Genomic DNA, 17393 nt, shown 5'->3' with positions numbered 1-17393 from the left:
GGAGTATGGCTGCAATTCTGTAAGAAAAGATGAATGACACAAAATTCTCCCTGTGACAACTGGCAGACAGTACTTAAATAAATCCTGATATTAATCATACCATACCATTATTAATTTAAGGTAGGTCACATGACATAATGGCACATGACATAATGCGGTATTTTAGTTGGCTGTAGTGAGCCAACCCATTCATACAATATTTTGTTGAATTTGAATACATGTAGTTGCACACATTGAAACCAGTACCCTCAGTCTATTGTTGATACATACTTGTCCATAGTACAGTAAAAGAAGGCAATCACTCTGGATTTACATGACTGTAATTGTGGAAAATATGCAAACTGTGTGTGAAGGGCTTCATGTTAACTGTAAGATAGCCAATGTTGATGACTTTGATAAACTGGCTATTATTTGTCTGGTAATAACCTTATGTTGAACCTTACCTGGGATTTGTTTCCACTTGGCTGTTTTTATTTTTCTTCTTTAAAAAAAAAACAACAACTTGTTTTACCCATTACAAACACATCTAAATGCATAAAGAAACACCTGTATATTATATATATAAATATAAGTATATATTGTATATCCTTTTTTGTAAAGCTGTTTTGAGCTACAAATGTATGGATGCAATGCATCATGGGTTATTGAACAAGCTGTAAGAAAATACAATGATTTGTACCCACAGAGAAATGATTGCAGGAAATGAAATAAAACTTCCTTGTCTATGCATTGTGTGTTCTGTCATTATACTACAACTACATTTTAGATGCAGGGTACAAAGAAGGTATTGTTGTGTGTGAAGTACAGGTGAACTATAATATAAAATGATTACAAGTATTGGCCAGCAAAGTTTCTGCACTACTTTACTTTTTCCTTATATTATCACATACTCAGTATTGTCAGACCAAGGGAACAATATGCAAAATGCAAAGCAAAGTAACTTTAACAGCCTCAAAAAATACTGCAATATATCATTACAATATTCAGGTGTGTAGTCCGCCCCATGAAGATTATTCAATGTTCACAATTTAAAAGATAAAGATATATGTCAGCTTTATTCCTCTGATATATATTCATTTGCATAATCTATTATCTTTTAATACAAGTACCTGTTCACAATAACTACTTTTACATGTGGTTACTTAGTTGTTGAGACCTTACTCTGTTTTTCTCTTTGCTCTTTTTCACTTTGACTGTATGTTCATTACTACGCAAACGCACTTATGTAATGAGAAACATTCTAGTTTCATGTTCATTTATTTAATGTAAACATTATCAAAAGGCACACAAAGGACACAAGAGTTACCTTAGTGCTAATCTTAAATTTACAGTAATTCTCAGTGGTGACATCAGTCACGATACCAGACATCATGTCAACGTTCTCTTGATACCTCGTTCAAATATACCTGACTTTTTGACTAGTGTATTGATGATAGCTCACTTTCCAGTATCACAATATAAATCACACCTAATTTAGCTGTAAGATAATAATGACAAGTGCAGGAAAACTTAAAGCAAGTACCCAAAAACTACATTGTGAAATTGTATTTGAAGAAGGCTCTGTCACTCTTAAACTGACAACACATCCATCACGTTAAAGGTTATGGATGGAGAAAAACATATGTTACACGTGTATGTGACATGTTACATGTACAAGTTTAAGTATAATCACTTTAGTATAAAGCACTGTCTACATAATGATCCAGCTGTCTAATTCAGCCATATAGAATTTTAAGAAAATGGTCATGAATACTGATTCATCTATTCATTTAACAGGTTTTAAACAGTGGACACTGAACACTGCTCCAACAGCTCAGACTTTCATGTCTCAATATAATATAATCATTTATCTTAACTCTCACGCTTTTCTTCTCCTGCATCCAACACTGCAGTTCTTCTCAATCTCTCTTTGACTCGGAGGAACTCTGGTTCACCCTGTTGTTGCCCTTTGCTGCTCTCCAGCTGAAAAACAAGAAAACATACTTAAATTTAGAGCTCATATGTGTCGCTGCAGTGACCAGGCACCATTTTCACAAGATTACTGTTTAATTCCCAAACGCCTGAATGATTCACACCATCCTTAATCCATAATACAACGGCAAAACCTTTGTAAATAGAGCAGCATAGTTAATTCTCTACATGTGACGTCTTTGAGTTCACATAGTTTGTACACTCAAGAGGCATTAAAACGAGTTGGTCAAAGAGCCAAGACTGAAATTCAGTGTCTGCACTGCCCTCCTTTGGCCAAGTGTAGAACAACATGATACATAGTTCTTTATACGGTACCTTATACACGAATGCCATCTTCTGTGAGGAAATACTGAACATTTTTATATTATAAAATGATAAATGAGATGTTGCTTTCTTGTGTTATTCCTAATATCAACTATTATGATGTTTTCCCATTAGATGTGACAAGAATATTTGTGAAAAATGTAAAAACCTGTCTTTTATGTTACCTTGTCTAGCCTCTGATGTCTTTTCAACAGCTCTTGATGAAGTGGTGATCGGTTCTTCTTTGCCTCGTCTTGCTCCCTGCTTGCTTTCACCCTTTGTTCCCATTTCCTCTTTTCTAAAGCTCTCTGGAGTTCAGTCCTCCCTTCTTGAGACACTCTACTGACAGATATACACAGAAACACTGTTATCTTTTTGAACATGGAGACTGAATTGTCTATCAGTGTCTACAATTGTCAGTGTGTCCAACCTCTTGTGGGTCATCCGCAGTTCTTTGTGGAGCTCCCGGTGGCTCTTGGAGGCAGTTAAAGGATTGAGAGGTTTTTGGGGTCGGATGAGATTACTGCTCTGCTCCTGACAGTCCTCACTCTGTTGCTGGGATGGAACAGCCTGAAGCTCTGGGAATCGGTCTTCCTGTTCATTTTGGTGTGTCTGCATTACTAAGACCAAAGGAGAAAAACTTAGCAACAACTGTATACAGTACCTACTAAATAATAACCATCAGGATGAAAGTAGGCCTACAATTCAGTATAATGGTGAATGATGCACTTCTAAATATGACGGAAATTTGCACAGAAAATCATATGGTAGGAACACAGATTATTGTAGACTATTGTCTCACTGATTTGATTAAAAATTATGACACAACCCTGCTGTGGAAAATAAGCTGTAGACTTTACAGTTTCTCTCCAACCCTAGATTGCTTGAGTGCACACCATATGCAAACACAAGCTGAGTTAGTCAGAGCAACTGTCTATGTTGCACAACAATGCTCGTACATGGATGGCATGAGTTTCCCCAAACACTGATGTCACAACTGTACAGTCTCAAACAGACTCAAAATGCCTTGGTGAACCAGGAACCTTGGTGGCACATTATTTTCAGGTATCCTTGATGAAGTCACACCATGGAAATCTCAGGGACTGCCAAATAAACTTAGCGGACCATCAAGGTGATTTTATACTTAATTTTCTCATTTATGTTTTTTATGTCATTTATGTTTTATTTATAAGTTTTATTTTTTTAGGAAATCTAAAGATCTGAGCGTTAGCCTACCTATACACAGGATCACAATAAGATGGTTCATTCATATCATTTATATACACTCAGAGACACTACTGACTACTTAAAAAAATCCCAAACATTTTGAAAAATCTTAATTTTGAGTCCCTCCGATAAACACATCTCTAATTTCATGCTGTGTTGCAGTTTATTCCAGTATTAAGGTGCACAGTATGAGGAACAACCTGCTCTGTGATATGGTGTCATGGTTATTAGCTCTGAGCTCAACTAAGGATGTTAAATAACTTAGATAGCAAGGCCTTATAAATGAAGAAACAAGTACCTGATACCTTCTAGATGTCAGTGACAGTCATCCAACATTTTCATATAACTCACAGCTCACAGTTGTGAGTATAACTGTCTTGGGTAATGAATTGAATGGCACTGAAGCATCCAGTGACTTAAGGGTGGTGGGAGCAGCAGGGAGCATACAAGATATCTCCGTAATCCACTGTGGACAGTAGATTGTATTTTGAGTTTTTTTGTTTAAAAAAAAGAAAAGGGTGATCTCAATTCCACAGAACCTTGCAACACATCTCTTTTCTTTTTTCTCTTTTTTCCCCTCTTATTTATTCTATTATTATTATTATTATTATTATTGTTGTTATTGTTATTGTTATTGTTATTGTTATTATTATTGTTATTGTTATTTTTTATTTATTTATTTATTTATTTATTTATTTATTTATTTATTTATTTGTCCTCCAAAAGTGGGGGGTGGTGGTGGGCCAAAAAAAAAAAGAAAAAAGAAAAAAGAAAAGGCAATCTAATTTGAACCTTTAGTTTTTGAGCGAGGTGTTGAGTATGAGTTTTGTAGGACAATCTGCTGTCTACTCAAAGCCACAAGAATTTACAGTGCTATACTATGTCAATTAGTTCTCCATTTAGATAATGGATAGATGTGGGCATATAAATATTCTTGTTGGCAAGACACTAAATGTAAGGCAACTTATAAAATACTTCATTGGTCTCCAAAAATTGGATGTCCAGCAGTCTATAAACCTGCAGCATTTTCATCTGTAGAGATTCGTTCAAGTCTTTATGATCAAAAGTAAGATCAGTTGTAAAACCTGAACCTGAAATGAGTTTAGAGACTTGAATGTTGACCATTACTGGGCAAATGGTTTATCGACAGCCCCATGAAAGTTGAATGACTTAACGAAATCTGTCTCACCTTTCTAGACTTTAATGACACGTGTCACAAACAGTAAAAATGTCTACTGCAAACAACTACAGTGTGCTTTTATAGCACCATCCATATCACTCCTACCTCCTTTCATTGTCTTCACCGAGTCACACAACTGATCACAAGATTAAACTGCCTCTTTATGATAATGATGATGATAATAATCAACTTTATAGATGGCAAAGCGGCTTAGTGGCTGATACCATACTCCTTAACAGCAAGAGAGCCATTGGAAGTGTAATAAATGAATACATAAACACTAGTCTGACGAATAGCAAGTCGGAAATCTCTTCAGTCATCACTTAGATTGAACTGAAAATACAGCAAGAAAGACAAGTAATTACAAGGTGACACAAAAATGAACAGTATCATCAACTCACTTGACCCATTCAGGTGTGTCTCACTTCTACCTGGAAAATACTGAAGATCTCTCTGTCAACAGAAAAAAAGACAAATGACATGAAATAGGATACAAATGGATTCATATTGTAGTTGTTACTAACTTATCCATAAAACATGTTCCTTTTGTTTCAAAATAGTGTGTATAATGAAAAAAGTATATCATGTGAATCACGATAGCTATCAAAATATATATAGAACTCTCCTAGTCCAGGCAACAATGTAATTTCATGCAAATGTCAGTGAGCGCGGTGAACCACACAAAGCCATATTATGATGCTGACACACAAAACAAAGTGTCGGCTCTGGTTCCACATCTCCAGTGAAGCGAGTGCCCTTAGTGGTGAGGTGGAAGGCTGCCATCTCATTAATGGCAGGATCAAACAAAACACAGTTTGATTCCCAGTGAGGTACTCACTTGCTGGAGCAGAATTAATAGTCAAGACAAGAATGATTGCCCTGTGGAATTCAGTCTGGACTGTCGTATAAACTGCTTCACTTGTTTCCTTTCTGTTTTTTAGTGTTTGATTAAATGTTAGATGAATATGTAGCTAAATGCAACATGGCAGAAATAAATTTTTTATAGCCTTTGTTTGCATTTCAATTTCAGCCACACCACGGCTGGCCTTTTTACAAAAAATATTAGGTGACAGTGCTAAATCTACTCTAAAAACAGCATCCAGTATGACAGTGAATGGTAAGAATGAGGAACAATGCAAACTAGATTTAGACTACATTTTAATGACAAACTCTGCTGTTGGCTGGGCTGTTTGGATGATGAGCAGAGACCCCTGCCATTTGGCTAAATCTCACACAGTGGATATTGTGTGGAGAAGAATTAATAGGACATGACGGGATAAACACTCTCCGAGGCCTACTTTTCAGTGTTGGCAAGGCTTTTTTTATTGGATAATGACCTGTGTTTTGTTTGAGCATTTGCTGTGTTTCAGAAATGAATGAAAAAGCATGCCAGGAAAACCAACAAAATAGGAAAACTAAGGTAAGCTTCCTTGTGATAAAGTATACACAAATAATACAGTGTTTATTATTACAGAAAATCCTAAAATTTACAGTAATTCTCTCAAGAACAGAGTGTATCAAGGAAGTAGTGCATATTCGCCACATGGATACATCCACTGGATCTTCTTATAATTAGACTTCAAGAAGTTTACCTGAGTGCTTTGCCTGACAGTGAAAAAAGAAACACTCTTACCTTCTTTCCATGAGTGACTCCCATGTCCTCAGTATGAATCCAGATTGGTATCTGCACAGACCCCTCCCGGGCTCACAGTGGACAGAGTTTCAACAATCATCTGAGGTTACTCTCTCTCCCTCTCTACTCCGCCAACCCAAAATGCCAGAGAGAGGAAACTCCCTTGAGAGTAGGCCCAAAGTGCTCAAAGAATATAGTACAGCAAGTGCAAGGTGCCACAGCATGGAACAAATAAGAAAGGGAATATTGAGAAGTGATGTGAGAAAGAGAAAAGAAAGAAGACTTCCTTCTTGGAAAGTACTGAAAAAAGTGAAATATGAGATATCACCTGGTCTTGAAATGACAAATGATCCGTGACTTCCCAGGAATCAGAAGAAATGCTTTTCATTTATCCCAGTGAGACAAATGTTTTGGCATGTTCTTCCAGTAATAGATACAGAACATGTATGCTGTTTACCCTTATACCTTGTTTCACACCTTACAACACACACACACCCCACCCATTGACACACCACTGACCACATCACTCATCTTTTGGTTAAAACTTTAACATGGTGTGTCTCCTGTTTGTTGTGGCCAAGAAGCTGGATCATTACAGTTTCCACTGTGAGTGTAAAATGTTACAGTAGCACTATAACGCACGACTTGACTGATTTTATTTTGCATACTCTATTACTATTGCAGTAATAGTCAAGTCAAGTTTATTTATTCATACAGTTAAAAAGTACGAATGATATTTGCCTCAGAAGATTTTTTAATATTTGCGACATAATATATGACACCCAGTGTCCTCAGACCATTAATTTGGGATGAAAAAAAGACCCCCAAATACACAAAAAAACCCACCTTTAATGGTAAAAAAATAGTGACAAGTGACAGAATGACAATTTTGCATTTTATACAGTTGAATAAACTGTGTTTTTTAAATAGTTCACAATGAAATAACGGTTAAAAATGATGTGTTTCACTGTAATTGGAAGAAGTCAATGAAGATGAATTATCAGTTTAAGTGTCAGCGCCAGTGGAAGTTGAAGTACCAGTTGAAACCAAAGTGCTGAAAGGAGTTGAGGAGTTAAAGTTCAAGCACTGAAAGGAGTTGACATGCCAGTTGAAGTGAAGGTGAACTGAGCAGGAAGTGTCAGGTGAAGTAGAAACCAGAGAGGCATTAGTGGCAGTTCAAGTGTTTAAACTGAACGACAATGTCACTCGACAGGCAACATGTGAAATCTGTCGAAATGTAAGTAATGACAACACTTTGATTTAAAGTTTTAGACAGCTGAATCTCTCATGAAGGTCTGGAAAGAGCACAAAACTATGAAAGGTAAGAAAAAGCTGAACTGCTCTGATAAAGTACAAAGGCTGGTAGCTGGTAAAAAGTCTGAATGATGTTTCTGGGTGAAAACATGAATGAGTATGAAGAGGTTGAAGAGGTTGAAGAGAAGCTGAAAAGGTCTAAAAGATGAGCAAAATGTTCAAAGTTTAATTTGAATGAGCAAAAAAAGTGGAATATTTTCAAAAGTGTAAAAGATATAAAACATCTGAACAGAGGCACAGATGTAAGACATAAGCTGAATATTTTAAAGTTTGAATCAAAGAAGTATAAGCAAGTTGGAGAAGAAGAAATAAGAATAAGAATAATGATAGAAGTACAAGTTTATGAGTGTGCACTGCTGGGCGAGCACACTAATAAAATAAAAACATTAAGCGAATATTAAATGCAATAAATTGACACGTTTGAGGTGTAAAACTGGAGCAATCTCATTTGCAGAGAAAAGTCCTGAAAGCCTGAAAAGCAATAAAAAAGAAACTTTAATCATATTTTCCAGCCCATCACACGTCGTTCAAGGTTTCTGTCCGTCAGCGCCTCGGGGGAAACAGCCACCCACCTCCACCGTCATAGGCCATCCTTCATACATGTTGGCTTTCTCATCATTAACAGCTTGCTGACAAGTGAACAATGAAGAAGAAATCAGTTTTCAGTTAATTATCATGCTTTTTTACTGAAACAAACAGAATAAATATAATTGCAGAGCAGTGTCAGGGTCTGACCTTCTCAAAGGAGCTTCTGTTTCCTGTCCCTGCTCTTCCTACAAACACCCAGTTATCTCTGCTTCGTACAGACTTGATCAAAGTGCTTCCCATTCTGACAAATACCTCCCTTATTTCATCTGTCAATCTGCCACAAAGAAGCACAAAAAGGTCAGACTTTGTAATGTGAAATGAGTTTAGCTGTTGAATCGTTGTGATTTGGGCTTACTTTTTTGTCATGTCATCGAATGATGCCACCATAACAATCCTTCCAGGTTTAATGTCATTCAGGTACTTCAGGATCTCATCTGGTCCTTATGTTAAAGTTATTACCATTAGTTAGAGGTTACAATAGACTTGAATGAAAACAAGGTTAAAAGATTTTAAAAAACAGAACACTTACTACCAATTTTCATATTAAGATAGCCAGATTTTTCCACAACTCCTTTTTCACCTAAGATGAAACAAAAAACAAAAAAAACAAAAAAACTGTATTATAGACATTTCACACAAAATGCAAACATAACGGCTCCCCTCAAGGTCTGTTTATTAGCTATTCTGGAGCTTTTTATTGTATCACATGAACTTCATGGGCAATGGGTTTTCTTTAGCACTTAAGGGATACCCCCATTTTAAGGGCTTTACTTCTAAACAAATCCTATCTCCTAATGAGGATCATGTAATATGACAGAAAGCCCCAAAAGCTAATAAATTATGGTGTCCTTGTTTTGTCAACTGCTGTTACAATGTTACAGAATTACTCTACAGCTCAAAACTGTTAATAATATATTATTTTCTATAAGTCATATTTTTTAAAAAGTATATTAAATTAAAGGATGATTAAAGGATTAAAGTAGGAATTTTTCAAGTCTGTCTTAGTCAGGTGCCCACATGAACAATGAAATATTTTCTGACCATTATCATTCATCCTGTTCATACTGGTCATTTTAAGATCATTTCATAATGCACTTTCAATTTAAGTGATGGGGTCAAAGTACACATGCCTCATTCTGTGCAAAAAATTATAAAAGTGTATCTGAAGCTAATATGAAGCTTCAGCCATCCCAATTAGTCAAATCAAGTAGAAATCCTTAGACAGCACAAGTCCCTCTTTTTGTTACAATACTTCCACTGCAGCTCAACAGGGAAACACTGAGAGGGATTTGATGCTAAAAAAAAAATACTGTAAATGTGGCAGAACTCCAAATATCCACTTGATATGACTTGTTTTAAGACAGACTTGAAAAAATTGTGAACCTATCTTTTAATTGTTAAGCGTATACTTTATAGATCTGTTTCTCAATGTGCTACAGAGGTATCAGACAATATTTCACTCACCATTTATGACAGCAATGTTCAATCCTGGTCCCACATTATTCAGCATATGCCCTATAATGCTGTTGAGATACCAATAAAGTTTAGATTCACTGCATTGCCCCAGTATTTCATTCATTCAGGAAAAAACACATAAACACATACATTTTACCCTCAAAACAGATCCTCGGCCCAACAACATTGGCTGCTCCACTTTTGATATGTAGAGCAAAATGGTTAGGTGGACAGATCTTGGAGAGGCCACATTTTGGCACAGGTGCAGATGTTGCTGCAACTGCAGAACAGAGTGTTTGAAAAAGCATTTATGATCATTTATGATCAAGAGGGTGGAAAAACAGTCAGTAAATGTGTCATAAAGATTAATTCTACCATAATTGAATGACAGAGAGAATAACCACTAACCACAAATTTAGCATATTTGACTTACTTATTTTGAGTTTTGTTGTGATTTGATCTGCATTATTCATCCCTAAAACGACAGAATGGAGACAGTATTATTAAGATGAGGAAAATAAAGAGTAGCTCAGGATTTAAGATTTAATATAAAAAAAATGATCTCACCAAGGACCCTTCTTGCTTTCTCGTGTATGTCAGGTGAATTGATTGTGATTCCCCATGTTATAAGGAGGACAGCAATTATAGCGGCAAAGTGCAAAACAGCTGTCAACCACAAAGTGCATATAGATGTAAATGAGCAGCCAGAGAATCAACATTATCTGTTTTTTAGATAAAGAAAATTCTCACCTCGGTATCTCATGTCTGCAACAAATCACAGCTCTCTTTTCCTTTCAAGCAAGACCTTTCAAATGCACTGGAAGTACTTCCTATCAACAAGAAATACTGAAGACACAGCAGAGCTTCGGTTTCATCTTATCTGTCCTGATCATTCCTAACACCATGACTTGTGGGAACGGCCTTAGAATGTGCAGTAAATGTGACAGTGCTCCTCCTTGTACTACATTACAAACAGGATGTGGGATTATATATACACACACCCACAGTGAACCAGATGATCAAGTTTCTCTCTTTGACAATGTCAAATATGGGGAGGTGTTGACCAGTAACAGATACAGTTTGCACCACACAATAAAGGCTGCGACAGCAGAGTTTGTATAGCTGGTGTGCAAACAAGCATCTGCAACCTGAAGAAGGAAAGACACTAAAAGGAGAAAAAAGGCCACAGGCTTCATATTTCAAGGATGAGTAAATGGAAGAAAAAAAAAAGGTTCAAAGAATGACTGTCATTTATCAGACTTTTCTATTTGTATGTAAATTTGAGTAAATCCCATATGATGTGTGGAGTTATCTGCACAAAACTGCTGATACACAACAAATGCTGCAAACCATGAGGGGGGGGGGGGGGGGGGGGGGGGGGGGGGGGAATCAAAGGATGACAAGCAACACACATACACAGTGATAAGAAAGTAAAAATTCAATAGAGTCAGATGGAAATCAATTCATAAAATATAAAAGTTATGTGCACAAAAAGTTTATACATGTAATAATTACTGAGAATACATTTTCAACTGAAACCTGCCTACGAGTGAGCACAGACAACAAAGCAGATCAAATATGGTCTATGGTGTTTCTGTAGACATAAGGTATTATAGTTAAGACATTAAAACCTCAGGTCAGCAAGCATCCGCCTTACTGATCTTTGAAGCTGAGTTCAGTTTTACACCTGCCCAGAAATAAAATAAACATTTCCCTATAGGGAGCTATGGGGTAATATTATATAACATATATATTATACTATTATTAAAGTTAATGTGGTCAATATGATCATATGTCATTTTTTCCATTAGGAAAAAGGTGAGTAGCTGGTAAAAGAGCCAAAGTTCAACGTGATTGACTGCACATACAAATTTAGGAAAAAAGAAATACGGCACAGAATGTCTGAGTTAGGTCATCAGTAAGGTCGGGTTACCACAGGCCTCCAGAACTGCATCAGTGCTCCTTGGCAAAGATTCTTCAAGTTTGTAAACCTCTGCTGGAGGGATGAACAAGAGATATTCCCTCAGTTTTGATGATGATGGTGATGAAGAACAGTGTGCAACACATCAGTCCAAAATCTGTTACAGGTGTTCATTTATTGAGATCTGGTTAATACAAATCTCGCAACATCACTGTCATGCACATTGAACCATTAAATGACACATAATCAAAATGATGCTAAACTCAACTTTTTCGATTGAGATTATATCAATTAATCAGTCCTGTAAGTAACCCTACCTTGGTTATAATAAAGAAATTGATTAAACACAGGAATTAAAAGTTTGTGAAGTAAAATTCAGGTTGCTTAGACACAGTAAAGGCAACACAATTTCTCTCCTGACACCTGAAAACTATTAATATACATTAACAGATAGACTAGAGGTGAACAGTGGTGCAGTAATTCTCTCCATTTCCTACCCAATAACAAATATTTTGGCTCAAGAGTGTAGTTATGTCTCCTTGTCATGTTTTAAATGTCAGCTGTCAGCAGTTCCACCAAAGAGACATTTTCTCCCAAATAAATAACATAAAACTCTCTAATATTGCACAAAAGTGCAAAGACTAAAGAAAAAGATTTGAATTTTTTTTCTTTTTTCCTACTCAATCCATCATGTCACAACTATCAGATTTATCTTACCAAGTAGTTCAAACTAACTCCACCTCAACCAGCTATAATAAAATGTTGCCCAAGCAGTGACTATTAAATATATTTAATATATAAGACACAATCCTTTTATTTGTGCACAACAAACAGTATTTTAAGTTTATTAAGTTGGCCATACTTTTATACCTTTACTTAAATAGGATTTTAAATGCAGACCTTTAACTTGTAATGAAGTATTTCACATTGTGGTATTGATACTTTTACTTAAGTAAAGGATCTGAGTACTTTTTCCACCACAGGTTTCTCGGTTGCTTGATAGTCACAAACACAAGGCCATTACGTGACAAGGACTTTATGACAGCAGATGTTTACAGCATATTAACCACTTAAAGTCTTAGCATGGTGTAATAATGAAGAGAACCAGCAGAGGGTCTTTGTGCTCTACTCTTTACTGATCAGAATGAATGCAGTGCAGTCACAGAGTCAAAGGACTGAATAACGTTGTGGGAACTAAACATCATGTTTTGTTAAAAAACAAAAAAACAACAAAAACAGTACAATAAATAAAATATTTCCTTTTTTTAAAAAAGTGGGGATACTCTTTAGACAAGAGAGAAAATAAATCGTTAAGGTCATGAGTTGGACCAAACAGGCACTAATCCAGAAGGTGGCAACACATCATTCCGTTTTCAGGATGAATAAATTTAAAAACATAAATATTCAAATGCACCGATACGTAAAATGATTTACGAACAGTGTGCATCATTAACATCATTCACTCTGTCATCAGTAACTGTACTGCAAACCCCATCGTAGGATGTTTGTGATAAAACATGAACGTAAAACTGCTATCAAGAAAAGACTGATGACAAAAGACTGATTCCATTGCTTACATTTTTCATCTTTCTTTCAATAATTGATTGGGAAGGCATAGCAAAATGATTTCTGATTAATGATTCATCAGTTTGAGCTGACACTGGCATCCTGTGACAGTGATGTTCACTTTTTTTTTCTCCCCTTGGTGGTAAATGTAGCTGTCAAAAAAAAAAACATCACTGGGCTGCTGCAACATCACTTAGCCTCGAAGTCCATTAAAGAGTATGTGGGCCTCCGATCTCTAAAGCAAATTTACTTTAAGTGGGTTAATGTTAGCATGAAAAGGAAAATATGTTTCAAAGGGAAGTGGCCAACTGGTAGATAGCTGCTGTTTCAGTAGGACTATTTTTAGCTGCGAGTCAATTAGGGCATTTGAAACATCTGAAATGTCAAATCACCATGTGATGCTTTGTAACAGCCACTTATTTCATAACTGCTGGATAATACTCAGTCCTGTTCTGTGACCTATTCACACTGAAAAAAATGTAAAAGTGCACAATCTGAATGAAATGTATTACATTGACGGTGAAATTATGCTACAATATCTTTAAAAAAAAAAGTTTTAGTATTTGTAACACATACCATATTTAAGCAAATTATAATCTTATTGTTGTTAAATTATTCTGGAAACCACATTATTCTTTGGTTTATTTATTCTTTCATTTTCATGTGTATTTATGTGCAACTGACAAATTACATAGTGATGTTCTCCCTTTTTACTGGATTTAGGGCATTTTATCATAGCAAACTTAATCAGATTTTTTTTATTCTCATACTGACTGACAATGCATTTACATATACAACAAGTTTTAAAAAAACAGGAGAAAACTGACTGAAAAGTTGCAGGCTTTTTACATTAGCTGTAGTCTTTTGATTCAATGTTAATGCAGCTTTAAAAACATTGCATGTGACATGTTACAGTATGAGAGGTTCAAAGCTCAAAATCTCCAAAATAAAGTTCAGAGTCTCTTTAAAGAGATTCTCCAGGCTTGTGAAGTTTTCCTTTAAAGGATCTGGTTGAGCCATCATTGTCAGTGACAATACCAATGCATGGAGCTCAATATTTCACATTAAGAATAAAGATATAACACTGCTAAGGACTCAAACTTTCATAAATACAAATCCAGAAACAAAATCACACATTTCATCCACAACAAACTCTTCCCCAGGCAGACCAGCAGCAGCGCGGCCACAGATTTATTCCAGAAGATCCTGTCGCCAGAAAAGAAAAGCAAGCAACAAATGACGTGATGTGATGAGGACGCTTACAGCTGTGTCAACTTGTACTGTGGTATTGGTGACAGTGAGAGTGAAAACTACAGTGAAGAGAGCCGTGATGAACTGACCTCGTCTGACTCCTCTCCAACTGTGCAGGGCCTCCTGTCGCCATCTTCCTCTATCACGGCTGAACCCTGATCCTCCAGCCGCCTCAGCACTGAGTATCTGTATGTTGCCTCACTGAAATAAAGTAACATGACAGGCCAGGGTGATGTGTGTTCACCATACAAATGATTTACATTAATCCTGTTAGGGCTCATTAATTAAAATTGCTTACTTGACTGGGAAGCAGTATTTTCGGATGATCAATACAGCAGCAGCTATTGCCACCACGCATACGAAAATCACTGATGCAATAATACCAGGGTGAAGCCTTTCCCCAACCTGAAAAGACAAATGAATCCAATAAGATCTAACAGTGGGATAGTTAAAGAGCCCATAAACCTAGCAGCTCGGTTCATGATTTGTGGCTCAAATAAAAAGGAGATACAGGCAGGAGATATGACAGCGGAACAGCTGTATTATGTATCACACTGATGTGCAACCCTAAAGGTTCAACAGCAGGGGTGTGAATTTCGGGACCATGTCAGACTCACATGTAATGCGTAGGAGTAGAGGGTGAGAGTACTAGTAATAGCCTTTGGAGTGACAATCAAGATTCACAGAACGCCAAAAAGTAACAATTCAACAGCAGTGATTAATCACATAGGTGAGAAGGTGTCAGCACAGAAAAACAAGTGATGAAGTACTGACACAGATTTTATCACCACACTTGCAACATATTCACATCAACCTGCCTTTGATTCATCAGCTCACTCACAATCTGAAAAAACAAGAGCTGAAATGATTAGTTGATTAATAGAACAGTCAATAATGAAATAATCGTTTTAGTCATTTATTTAACATAAATAATCATTTGCCTGTTGCAGCTTCTCAAATGTGTGAAAGTGAAGCTTTTCTGCATCATACATGACCATGAATTGAATATCTGTGGATTTTAGACTGTCAGACAAAACATTTCCAGATGTCACCTTCGGCTCTCACAAATTATAACAGACATTTTTCACTATTTCCTGATATTTCATAGAAAAAATAATTGATTAATCAAGAAAATAATCCGGCAGATTTGTCGATAATGAAATGAATCATTGGTTGCAGCCTCAATAGAATCACAACACTGTCTAATTTTTACTGAAATAAAAATGCCTCAGTGAAATATCTGAGTTTTGAGCTTTGTTATGATTTGAAGCAGGCTTGAATGTCTTCCCTTGTGATACTCTATCTTATTTTATAAGATATAATTGACAATGGGTTCGGCAGTGGAAAAAGTAGTCAAGTCAAAATGTCAAAATCTACAGTTTTCCCTACAAACTCTGCAGTCTGTAAAGAGACCCTCATGAATGAATTTGAAGCCAATAGTCTGACACAATTACTCCTTTATGAATTTATTTATGTTTGAAGCATTAAAATGGCCCTGAGAGAGCAGTGGATATGGTAACTTGAATGACTCCAGATATCTAGATGGTGAGTTTTGTTTAATAAAAGTCGTGACATTCAGTGTATTCAGTGAGTGAGAACACCGCCCCTCCCCTCTCTAAATCCAAGTGGTGCTTACTGTGTCAGTTACCTGTTAACAGCTTTGTTTGATTCCTCCAGGAACTGTCAACAGGTTCTGTCAACAGACGCACTTGCGTTTATTTTAGTTCAGTGAATTTAAGCAAGTCAAAATGACGTGTTTGTTCTTTTGTACGTGCAGGTTCACGTAAACAGTGAGACAAAATTAAATAGATCCGACCATATGACTTTACGTACCTGTTTTGCTGACATCCTGGACAACTTTTAAGTCGAGTCACTCTATTATCTTCCTCCATAGAAATGAGGCTCAGTCAGTGGATTCTATGTAATCTAATTTCCCCGTTAGACGTGGAGAAATGTAAATTCTTTAGTACAAATTCTCTCCGCCTGACCCTGGGCTGAACGCCATATTTACTTCCTAGTTTCTCTCTCTTTTTGTTTTACTTCCTAGTTTCTCTCACCTGTTGCGACAAAACGACTTGCATCGTTTCCACGCCCACTTCCCCAAAACATGTAGCAGCACTGTGTCACATGACCTAAAACCATCATAGACACAAATAGTTTGCATTGGCTGTTTATCATAAAGGGAACCTATGATGATTCTTTCCGTCATGCATAATGTTTTAAGTATAGAACTCTGAAACGTACACATAGTTAAGTGTCAGCTACACATACTGGCACTTTGTTTGTGTTTAAATATTTTTTGACAAGTTATGGCTTGTTCACAACTTTTAAAACTCAATTATGTACACTTTTCCCCCACGTTTTGATCAAACGGTTGCGTCTGACCTGAGTTTGTTATGCTGTCTGGACCAATTGGTTGGCAGCCACCGATTGAAACTACAGCAATCACAGTGTGATGAATACATGCTATTTGTTTTAGCCTCCTCTTTTTGTTTTTCCTTTCCATCGTGAAAGCAACAATTCATCTCAGGCTGAAAATGATGAATCAATCTCGTATCAACCTCTCATCAGGTGTGATCAGTGTTTTGGAAAGATTGATGAAAAGACCAGCCAGCCTCCATTCGCATCCAGTAACAACACACAGTTGTTGCTGTTGGTTACATTCACAGGCTGTTAAAAAATCATAGCTACAGGGTTTATTTGTGAACACAATTAGAGCAAGGGCCAATTTTAGTTTGGAATATGCAACATTTCAAAAGCATTCTACATCAATCAGCATCTTTTTTTTTTTTTTTATTGTTTTTGCATGTCAGGGCTATTAAAAACATGGGAAAGAACAACTCTATCCAACCTTCATTAAAATCCAGGTAAACACAAGTAGACACTTACAGTAGTTCTGACAATATACACACATCAATGTATTTTCAATCACTTTTTTACACAAATGATGAATAAAAAACACAAAATGACATATATTCTGATAC

The 17393-nt window shown here is 36.3% G+C and overlaps 2 protein-coding genes across 2 annotated transcripts; both read right to left on the bottom strand.

Moving 5' to 3' along the window:
• Positions 1-1851: 1851 nt before the first annotated feature.
• Positions 1852-2892, bottom strand: LOC134006101 (actin-associated protein FAM107A). Its single transcript, XM_062445181.1, has 3 exons — positions 2705-2892; positions 2460-2613; positions 1852-1962 (listed from the first exon to the last, which is right to left on the bottom strand). Exons 1-3 carry the CDS (start codon positions 2890-2892, stop codon positions 1852-1854), a joined length of 453 nt encoding a protein of 150 aa, XP_062301165.1.
• Positions 2893-8155: 5263 nt separating this feature from the next.
• On the bottom strand, positions 8156-10434 carry si:dkeyp-67f1.2 (uncharacterized protein LOC556106 homolog). The gene is made up of 8 exons (XM_062445166.1): positions 10422-10434; positions 10227-10337; positions 9822-9951; positions 9681-9739; positions 8740-8796; positions 8572-8650; positions 8364-8490; positions 8156-8257 (listed from the first exon to the last, which is right to left on the bottom strand). Exons 1-8 carry the CDS (start codon positions 10432-10434, stop codon positions 8156-8158), a joined length of 678 nt encoding a protein of 225 aa, XP_062301150.1.
• Between the last annotated feature and the right edge of the window lie 6959 nt (positions 10435-17393).

This window comes from Scomber scombrus, chromosome 3 (genome assembly GCF_963691925.1).
Source record: "Scomber scombrus chromosome 3, fScoSco1.1, whole genome shotgun sequence".
NCBI classification, from domain to species: Eukaryota; Metazoa; Chordata; class Actinopteri; order Scombriformes; family Scombridae; genus Scomber; species Scomber scombrus.
The sequence above is the reverse complement of the archived record's forward strand: the minus strand, read 5'-3'. Positions and strand labels throughout refer to the sequence as shown.